The following is a 10,606-nucleotide window of genomic DNA, read 5'->3' as shown; positions in this document are numbered from 1 at the left end:
CTCCTGCCTCAGCCTCCCAAGTAGCTGGGACTACAGGCGCCCGCTACAACGCCTGGCCATTTTTTGGTTGCAGCCGTCATTATTGTTTGGCGGGCCCGGGCTGGGGATTCGAACCCGCCACCTTAGGTGTATGTGGCTGGCGCCCTAGCCGCTTGAGTACAGGCGCCGAGCCGAGACCATGCCTTCTGTATAAACCACATAGGTCAGAAGAACATTAGGTTAATCCAGGCATGTATATTTTCATTGTATATTTTACTGCATTTTTCGGTTGTTAATAAACTAATTTTGGCAAACAGAGCTCCAAGAGTCAGGATCGCAAGTCAGAAAGCAAAGAAAAGAGAGACATCTTGTCATTTGATAAAATTAAAGAACAAAGGGAGCGAGAGCGCCAGAGGCAGCGGGAACGGGAGATCAGAGAAACTGAGCGAAGGCGGTGAGTGGGACTGAGCAGGGTGGTGGGGATGGTGACTTCCTTGGGGTTAAAAGGGATCATCTGTCTTTCCAGCTATCCTGGAGCTATGAGTCTACGTAGCCCAAGAGCTAGTGCTGACTAGTCTCCTTACGTGTTTCGCCCAAGTCCAAGAGGCAAGGCTTAGCACCTATTCACACCAGCCCACGAGATGTGGTGGGTGGCATAAAAGTCATCAAAGGCCATTTTGGCCCAGGAGCCTTTTCCTCTGGCTGAAGTTAGAACATGGCCTGTGTAGAAAGCTGTCACACATGGCCTTGGATAGAATAGATGCTTGGTGTCAAGGCCTTAGTCTTCTCCACTAAAACCTGCATGAGTAAAGCCAAAAGCTACAGCTGGAGTTCAGTGGTCATTTTATTGTGGCATTGGAATGAGGCAGTTCTGTAAGAGGTGTCAGTCATAGGAATGGCTTCCTTGGAGGTCTGTATTGAGCCATATCTCTGGGCTGCCTCTGTCTCCCACTGCAGCCATCTTGGCCTTTGTCACCATTTGCTAAGGGTGCGGTTTATTGCCATGAACTTTTGAAAGAGGCTTTTCCCCTCCCCTTTCACATCTGCCATTTCATGTTGGCATAACCAGAGTTTTCTTGTAGATTTTCCTCAAATACTGCTCAGTAAAACAAAAGCTTTATGTCTTGGTATTTGGGGACCTTTCCTAGTTAAGCTACATTTGCTTTTCTGAACTAATGTAATCCTCTCTGCATATGTAGCTTTAGGGAAGAGAAGCTCACTGAGCAGCTTATGATCCTGCTCCCTTTTTTTTTTCTTGCTACTTTCTCATCTTTGGTTTGGAACCTATCCAGGCACCAAACTTTCTCCATCTTTGGTTTGGAGCCTATTGAGGCACCATCGGAGGGTGTGAGTGTGACCAGCACCCCTCAGACTAAGAGAAGGGCACCCAGTCAGCTCCTGATGTTTGGGTAAAGCAGAGACTTTGGTCCTGGCTGTGGTGCTGGGCCAGTAGACGTAGGCCCTTCATTTGAGCCTGGGGCCTGTCTCCATGCCTTCCCAAGCTCTCTGTTCAAAAGATAGTTATTAAAAAGTGGAACCTTTTTTGAGAGGAGGTGTGAAAATAAGATATGCTCATGATACGTATTAACCTATAACAAGAAATCAGAACCACTTTTTACACCTTGGAAGACACCAGTGGTCATTTCTCCAGAATTTTTTGAACTCTTCAGCTCAAGCAATCCTCCTGCCTCAGCCTTCCAGAGGGCTGAGATTACAGGTGCAAGCCACAGCACCCGGCCTCATTTCTCCAGAATTTTTCCTGTGCACAGCAGTCTCTGTGGTAGCCATTAGTAAGGACCTATTGTATACCTTTCCCCTTGAAGTCCCAGTTTCTAAGCACTCAAATGACATTCAGTTAAAATTCGTGCTCTGGCTTCATGTTGTGTCTTTGAGCCAAAGCTCTGCTATGTCTCTGGTCACTGGCACCCAGTACCCAGCTTGCCCAGGGCCTGTCTTGTTGAGAAAAGGTGGAGTTAGAAGGCGCCAGGCAGCTGAGTTCTCAGAGCAAGTAGACCAGGTGCCTCTAATTGTGGACATTTGACCCGCAACAAGCTTCAGCCTCCATGCTGAAGTTGCTCAAAGTTCAGGGCCACCTTACTATGTACCTGCAGAGAGCGGGAACAGCGGGAGTGGGAGCAGCGCCTTGAGGCCTTCCACGAGCGCAAGGAAAAGGCCCGCCTGCAGCGTGAGCGCCTTCAGCTGGAGTGCCAGCGGCAGCGGCTGGAGCGGGAGCGCATGGAGCGGGAGCGGCTGGAACGGGAGCGTATGCGTGTAGAGCGTGAACGCAGGAAGGAGCAAGAGCGGATCCAACGTGAGCGTGAGGAGCTGCGGCGCCAGCAGGAGCAGCTGCGCTATGAGCAGGAGCGGCGGCCTGCAGCACGGCGGCCTTACGACCTGGACCGGTGAGGGTTCACGGGCATCTCCCAGGCAGTGTACCAGTCACTTCCCTGCCTATCTGCAGAATTAGATTTAACACAGATCCTGTCCCCTCGGCAGAATTCCAGCCACTGCTGCAAGTTGATGTAGTTCATTGTCTTGATGCTGTGCGTGTGCAACCTTCTTTTTTTTTTTTTGTCCCAGTTGATTTAGTTTTCAGGGAATCTTTATGGTTGCCACTTGCTAACAGGTGTGTGATACTTTTTCTCTTAGATTCCCCATAGAGCATAACTATTCTCTTAAGTGTTTATATTATAAAACAGCTAGACATCCATTAAGCCCAAGTTGTCTGAGCCATCCCTGTCGGTCTAGTGCATCCTTGTAGACAAGAGGCAGAGCAGTCACTGTGGAAAAGGAAATTGTCTTCTGGCTTGGAAAGTAGGTTTATTGGTCTCTAGCTCCTCCAAACAGCTTAATTGACAGTCACCCGTCAGCCCACTCCCCTTGAGCCTAGTTTTCTGGTAAAAATCAGGAAAAAGATAATTGGATGCCATCCTGAGCTATATGTAGTTCACTATCACCCAATCTAATTCCTTTTGCTTTTGCAAAAAACTCAAAGGGAGGTTCAGGTTCCCATAGATGATGGAGAAGGTAAAAATGTGGCAACTCAAATTCCATTCCAGAAGAATCAAATATTTCATTTCACTTGAATTTGAGCTCACGCGGGGATCAAGGTATTAGCAGACTTGCCAGACAATTAGCTCACAGCAGTCCTTTTTTCAGGATTGTCAGATGAGAACACCAGTATGCCTCTTGGCAGTTTGGGGGATTTTAATTTATTAAATCAAAGCGATAATGATTGAATGTTTAGAGATTAGCCCTGCAGGACATTTTAATGATGCTGGGTCTAGGGAGAGAGCTCTTCTCTCCACATCCACCCCTTTACTTTTTCCTCTTTCTCTGTCATAAATGAAATTTGAATTCTTTTTAAAATAAAAAAAAAACAGACGAGATGCCTATTGGCCAGAAGGAAAACGTGTGGCAATGGAGGACAGATACCGCACTGACTTCCCCCGACCAGATCACCGCTTCCATGACTTTGACCGTCGTAAGCGGGGCCAGTACCAGGACCACATTATTGACAGGTCAGCTGCCCATCCCTCCTGTGCCACAGATGTGGCAGGCACTAGAACATTCAGCTGATCAAGTTCTCAGCCTAGTACACAGATAGGTCTTCATCTATTCTCTGAAGTCTCATTTGTTTCTGACATCTATTGTGGGTGACTTTGACCTGCAGAACTTGAGCAAGTTGTTGGAATTTGTGGTCACTTATAGAATCCCCAGTTTGCCCAGTAGAAAGGCACCTCTGAACTTCTTTCATCTGCTATCCTCTTTCCATGAGTAGGTCAGCTATGGCCTCAGGCATCTAGCTGTGCCTGTAAGAACATAGGGAAGACCTAAACCAAGGCATCCCACATTGAGCCCTCTTGGGGGGTTGCAATGTTAGTGTGGCCCAGCTCTGAGTTTCACAGTTTCTTGTGGACCTTTTTCACAGCTGCTTCCCCTCTTCCTCCCTCCTTCTCCCTCCATCTTCCTCTCTCTCATGGAGCTGGAAAGAGCTTGGAAGAGGATCTGTCTCAGTCTTCTTGTGTTATAGCAAAGGAAGCAGGTTTAGAGAAGAGGCATGACCTGCCCAAACTGGCTGGAGCTTCAGGGCTCACACCTGGGCTTCCTCTAACAGCAGAGGCTCCTGTGCCCATAAACTACAAAGAGAATTGACTGGAGAGTGTACAGAAAGAATTTCTCATTAACCCTGCTTTGCATTTTGAGGGCCTAGATGGGTTTTTAGCCAGTGCCTACCTGTCTGCCTGCCTGCTCCCCCCCCCCCTTTTTATTTAAAAGGCAGCCCTCAGGCCAGGCATGGTGGCTCACACCTATAATCCCAGCACTTGGAAGGCCGACATGGGTGGATTGCCTGAGCTCATAAGTTTAACACCAGCCTGAGGCAGAGCAAGACCCTGTCTCCGAAAAATAGCCGGGTGTTGTGGTGGGCGCCTGTAGTCCCAGCTACTTGGGAGGCTGAGGCAAGAGAATCACTTGAACCCAAAAGTTTGAGGTTACTGTGAGCTAAGGTGCTAGGGCACTCTACCAAGGGTGACCAAGCAAGACTCTTGTCTCCAAAAAAGAAAAGGCAGCCCTCAAAGCCAGGCACGGTGGCTCACACCTGTAATCTTAGCATTCCAGGAGGCCAAGGCTAATCACTTGAGCTCACAAATTTGAGACTATCCTGAACAAGAGCAAGACCCTGTTTCTAAAAACTTTGGCATTGTGGTGGGCACTGGCTGAGGCAGAGGACTGCTTGAGCCTAAGAGTTTGAGGTTTCTGTGAGCTATGATTCCATAGCACTGTACTGGGGGCAAGAAAGTGAGACTCTGCCTCATAAGTAAATAAATAAATAAGGCAGGCCTCAATTTTCCTATTGAAAAATTCTATCTTTGGTTTCGTATGTTCTCTTGGGCTACATATTCTTGAGCCATTTCCCTGCTCATTAGCTCCTCCATAAGGGGTTTCAGAGGAGGAGAACCAGCAAGGTAGGCTGAGAAGCCCCTAGTTTATTTATGGCTAGAGTTGGTGTGTTGTTGGGCCAGACAGAAATGTGGGGTCACGGAGGCTTTCATTTATCCTTCGCCCTGACTTTGGTCACTGGGCTGCACGTAATTAGGCATTGACTTTCTGATATGGTGTGCCTTTATTTCTGAGACCTCACTGAGGAATTTCAGTTCAATAAAATCTTTATTCCCACCTTCTTAGGATCCCATTTCATTCCTGCCCCCAGGGAAAAGCCTTTCAGTTGGAGCTAGTTTTTCTTTTCTTTTCCACGTTAGTGAGTTATAATTCTTACGTGGTAGAATAGAGTAAATGTCCCAATTGTGAAACTCTTGTATGGCCTGCAGAAATGTACAGTTCTACCAGCCGTCATTTGAATGAGAAACTTTCCTTTTGTAGGAGGGAAGGTTCAAGGCCAATGATGGGAGAACGAGAGGGGCAGGTGAGTAAAGCCCATACACCAAGCCTGGGGCCAGCCCTCTGCTATGTTGGCCTCAGCTGGCTTCTGAGCCAGAAAGGGACAGCTCAGCCACATTGCAGGGGTGTATGGAAATGTTAGTTGCCAGCGATTAGAAGTGCAGATTATTCATTTTTCTAATTAGTGATTCTGTGTAGTTTTCAAATAGGTAGGCCTTGTTCTTGCTTAATTTTATCCAGTAGAAAATTACAGTTATGTCTTGATTGTCCATTTGCTTAAGAGACCATAGAGTCCTCCTGGCACTGCAGGGTATACCAGAATACCCAAATAGTGGCACAGGAGGCAATTAGGTAGTCATTTAGCTCACATTTGCCAGGGACTGGAGGGGATTGTCCCTCACTTTCAGATATTGTGGTGAGTACTGGGAGTTGAAGACCATAAAACAGTCCCTGAATCACGAATAATACGGTGGTGCCCTGTGCCAGGTGTAAGCTTAGACCTGGGTGTAAACTCAGACAAAGGAACAGCATGGTTGAGAGATGTGGGAGATAGGTGTCAGAACATTGTGTTTTAGTCCAGGAGCAATGGCTTATACCTGTAATCCCACCACTTTCGGAGGCCAAGATGGGTCACTTGAGGCCGGGAGTTTGAGACCAGCCTGGCAACATAGCAAGACTCTACAAAAACAAACAAACAAAATAAGCCAGATGTGGTGGTGCATGCCTGTAGTCTCAGCTACTCAGGAAGCTGAGGTAGGATCTCTTGAGTTTGAAGTTTTAGTAAGATAGGACTCCACCGCTGCATCGTGGAGTCCACCTGGGCATCAGAGCAAGACCCTATCTCTTAAAGAATATATGTTAAAAAATAATAATAAAAAGAATAGCAGATTTTATCAAAGAGATCATGAAACTGTTATCACTTTTGAGGTCTACTAGGGTCCTGGCTGGTGTCAAAGCATAGAGGTGACTGGCTTGCTCAGGGGCACCAGAAAGGAGGAGGCACACTGGCTGTTCAGGGAGAATAGGGCTAAGTGGCTCTTTTCAGTGAACCTTTTCCGCAGAACCACTGAGGACCATAAAGCACAAGGCTCTCCACGCTCTTGGGGCAAGAGAGGGATGCTGTAGCACTGGCTTAGGTGAGTCAGTAATACAGCTAGAGGAGTGAAAGGAGGGGAGCTTAGAGGGAGCCATCCTCTGGGAGCAGAGGGTCAGCAGAGCAGGGCTCAGCCGGGGCAGGCCTTTTAACCACTCCTTTGACTGGGTCTGCAGTGAGCAGGCCTCCTGGGGCGGGGGCTGTCTGGAAGTGGTGTGCTTAGAGTGTTACTCTGTCTTCTTGTATCCTCTAGCACTACTCAGACGACCGCCACGGCCATGGAGGACCCCCAGAGCGGCATGGCCGGGACTGGGGAGGCTATGGCTCTGACAAGAGGTTGAGTGAAGGCCGGGGGCTGCCTCCTCCCCCCAGGTTAGTGTGTGGGGCCATTTGTCCTCTCCTGGTAAGAGGTTGTTGCCTAGTTGTTCACACCCCCAAGGTGTGGTTCAGCCATGAGAGCCTTAGGAGTCATGCCATTCAGAACCCCTAACTCAGGAAGGCCAATTTCTCATGACAAAAGGCAGCTCTTCTCAGTCTGGTGGGGGTGAGGGTCACCCTGCAGTTGTGATCATCTCAATCACTAGGGCTCCCCAACTGCTAAAGGACACAGTCCTGGGGCTTTTATTCTTACTCACATGGGTGGTAGAGAACCTTTGCTGCTGCTGCCACCACCACCAGGTTGTCTATTTAGGCATGTCCTCAGGTCCTTTTTGTCTGTCTGGTTGGGGGTGGGGCTTCTCAACCCTGGCTGCCCATTAGAATGAATCACTTATGAGGACCTTTACTCTAGGGCAGATAGATCTGGATCTTTGTGGGTGGAACTTGGATGGTAGATCTCCTCCCCCCAAGAACTCCAACACACTGTCAATATTGAGGGCACTGGGGCTGGTGGGCAGCCCCAAACCTAGTCAGCTTCTAGGGGGTGATTCAGGGCTTGGCATGGAGGACTCAAGGTGTCTCTTTGGTTGACTGCAGTGGCCCCTGCACAACTATTTTTCCTTCCTTATCAGCCCATCTCCTTTCTTCTGTATGAGCTGGCTACACAGTGGCTGGGGACTGAAACATCTTCCGGCCACTGCCTTGCCATGCCCCTTTCCTCTCTGTGATTGGGCATCAGAGCCTGTGTCTCCAGACGCAACCTCTGTGCTGATGGGACAAGGCTCTTGGCACTGCCCATTTGGGAGCTGCCTCTGGCTCCTGCTCAGCACGGTGGGACAGTTTTTGGCTTAAAGTGTCTTCTTCCATGGGACCTATTTAACACCACATCCTATAATACCATGTAGTGCATTTTGTCATAGATACCAGTAAGGTAAGTAAATGAGAGAATTCATTTCTTGGAATAAGATATTATGGTGAGTAGTGGCCCTGTGCCTTGGGGTACTTTTCATTGTTTTGGGGGGCAATGTTACATTTGCTTTGCAGATGAGTATAGGGAGCTCTGGTGGTTTCACAGTCCTGGTTCCTTCTGGTGCCTCTGAACCAGGTTGTCCTGGCTGCCACAGTGCCCAGCATTCCACGTTGGGAGCCCACCTGCATAGAAGCTTTTGGTCTGAAAGCCTTTTCTGCACTGCTAGTTCCAGAATGTTGGAACCGTATTTGGATTTCAGTCTCTTGGAGTTTACATCTGAAACTTTTTAAAGTAGTTTTTTTTTAATCAATTTATTAATTTATTTTACATTTTTTAAATATATATATCAGTTCACAGAGAAATCTCTACTTTTTTTTTTAGCCAGGGCTGGGTTTGAACCTGCCACCTCTGGCATATGGGGCCAGCGCCCTACCCTTTTGAGCCACAGGCACCTCCCTAAAGTAGTTTTGTTGAAGTGTAACTCATGCCATAAAATTATCCCATTAAAGTGTGCAATCAATGAATGAGTATATGCAGAGAATTGGGTAGCTATCACTACAGTCAGTTTTGGAACATCACCCCCGAGACTAGCCCTGTACCTCTTAGCAGTCATACCTCTCTACCTCAGCCCCTAACAACCACAAACCTACTTTCTGTTTCTAGATTTGTCTGTTCTAAACATTTCCTATAAATGCAGAGATGGGGTCTCACTCTGTCTCACTCCGGCTCATGCTGGGCTCATGCTGGTCTTATGCTGATCTTGAACTCAGCTGAGCTCAGGCGATCCACCTGCCTCAGCCTCCCACAGCACTGGGACAACAGGCCTGAGCCACCATGCCAGCCAAGAACTTCATTTTTTTTTTTTAAGTCTGAATATTCCATTGTGTGGCTGGACCACATTTTGTCCATTCATTAGTCAGTTTCAGTGGACATTTGGGTCCTTTTCACCTTTTAGCTGTTATGAATCATGCTGCTAGGAGTGTTCATGTTTCATATTCCTTTGGAGATGTTTTAATTTTTCTCAGGTAAACATCTAGTAGTGGGATTCCTGAGATTATATGGCAATTCTGTGCTTTTGAATTCTATGCCTTTTGAGGAAGCACCATACTGTTTGCCACAGTGGCTGCACCATTGCATTCTCATCAGCAGCCTACAAGGGCTGCAGTTTTTCCACACCCTTGCCAATACTTAAGTCTTTCTTTTTGATTCTGGTGTCTTAGCACAAGTGAAGCCTTGTGGTTTTGATTGGGGTTTCTTTGGTGGCTCCTTTTCCATGCTTACCAGCCATGAGATGTCTTTGGGGTTGGATAGATTCTTTGAGGAAACATTATGGGGCATGGAGCCATGTGGCCTGACTCTGGAGTCATATCTTGGCGGCTGGATCTGCTGTCTTTTGGTGCAGGGGTGGACGCGACTGGGGAGAGCACAGCCAGAGGTTGGAAGAGCACCCACCACGTGCCTGGCAGGGTGCCATGGATACAGGCCCAGAGGGCCGGGAGCACACAAGGTGGCAAGGTACGGGACTGCTCCTGATCCTAGGGGGCAAGGGTGGCTGTGATCTCAGAACTCTGAAGATAAGGCCCACATCCCTCCCCTCTGCCCTCCCAGAGACTTCCCCAAGGAGGGGTATTTACAGACTTTTCTCTTCTAGGTGGTGAGAGAGGGCTCTCAGGACCCTCAGGACCAGGGCACGTTGCCAGCCGGGGTGGTGCAGCAGGGTAAGGCATGTTGTCCAGGGATAATGTTGGCTTGCTCTTGCTCTTACTTCCTCTCCTTTCTTTACACGTTTGATCAACTTGCTGGGTTGGATATTTTGAACATATCAAAAAGCAGTTCTTTGTAACTTATGCAAATAATGTTCTTCAATTATACAGAATACAGTGTATGATTATGATTTTTTTCACCTGGAAAAAAAAAGCACATTTTAAAGGCTGCAGGATCGTTTACTGAGTCATGTTTCATTGGAAACATAGAGTGCTTTGAGGGGGAAAAAACGTCTTGACTTTGTTCCTAGGGGAGGCAGCTTTGCACAAGGTGGACATTCCCAGGGCCACGTGGTGCCAGGTGGTGGACTGGAAGGTGGTGAAGTGGCCAGCCAGGACCGGGATGGCAGAGTCCCCCACCCCCACCCCCACCCCCACCCATACCCCCACTTCACCCGCCGCTACTGAGTCCCGCTCACTGCGGGTTTTCAGGTAGGCAGACGCACTGTTGAATCTGTTAGCCAGAGTTCCCTTGAACTTGTGGAATCTTAAAACACAGAAGCAAATTCTGCCACCGTGTTGTAGTGCGATACAATGTGAACTCACTTTTTTTTTTTAATAAATGGTGTTCTTGTTCTGCCATTTTTAAGACAAGGTTTCTGTTAACAAGGCATTCCATTTTCCATTAATAAAGTTTATGATTTGCATTCTTGTATGTGTGTATGTGAGTTACGGTGACCACAGGACACAGGATGGGATCAGCCTTTAATGTATCACATGGCTGGTGGCTTTGCCAGGTGCTCCTGAAGTGAACTATCGTGAAGTGGGGTGTCCATAATCCCCATCTTGGGCTCAGGAATCACATCGTTTGTCTAAGGTCATGGAGCTTGTGGGAGGCAGGGATGAAATCAGAACTAGGAATCCTTTATGATGGGGCCTGTGCATTGTCAGTCCCTCAGACCAGTCCCTTTACTTCCATGCCTGTGTCTTTATCTGTAGGATGGGTGGTGAGGGTTGCTGGGCACCAGGCGAACCCTTCCACAGCCAGCATGGTCCCTGGGGAGTGTGAGCAGTGCTTGCGTG

At 48.1% G+C, this 10,606-nt stretch overlaps 1 protein-coding gene across 2 annotated transcripts in view; it reads left to right on the top strand.

Annotated features, from left to right (window-relative positions):
* Window positions 1–10,236, top strand: part of SAFB2 (scaffold attachment factor B2) — a 36,325-nt gene extending 26,089 nt beyond the window's left edge. The window contains exons 14-21 of one of the 2 annotated variants that reach the window (XM_003794998.3): window positions 297–433; window positions 2,091–2,381; window positions 3,363–3,500; window positions 5,362–5,404; window positions 6,726–6,844; window positions 9,223–9,335; window positions 9,472–9,538; window positions 9,835–10,236. In XM_003794998.3, coding sequence (XP_003795046.1) covers window positions 297–433; window positions 2,091–2,381; window positions 3,363–3,500; window positions 5,362–5,404; window positions 6,726–6,844; window positions 9,223–9,335; window positions 9,472–9,538; window positions 9,835–9,991 — 1,065 coding nt within the window. In that variant the 3' untranslated portion in view covers window positions 9,992–10,236. Of the gene's footprint in view, window positions 1–296; window positions 434–2,090; window positions 2,382–3,362; window positions 3,501–5,361; window positions 5,405–6,440; window positions 6,516–6,725; window positions 6,845–9,222; window positions 9,336–9,471; window positions 9,539–9,834 lie in introns of those variants that run through there. The other variant, XR_002774631.1, reaches the window with a different exon arrangement.
* Window positions 10,237–10,606: the final 370 nt, after the last annotated feature.

This window comes from Otolemur garnettii, unplaced genomic scaffold, assembly GCF_000181295.1.
Source record: "Otolemur garnettii isolate 467f Iridium unplaced genomic scaffold, OtoGar3 scaffold00088, whole genome shotgun sequence".
NCBI lineage: Eukaryota > Metazoa > Chordata > Mammalia > Primates > Galagidae > Otolemur > Otolemur garnettii.
The sequence above is the reverse complement of the archived record's forward strand: the minus strand, read 5'-3'. Positions and strand labels throughout refer to the sequence as shown.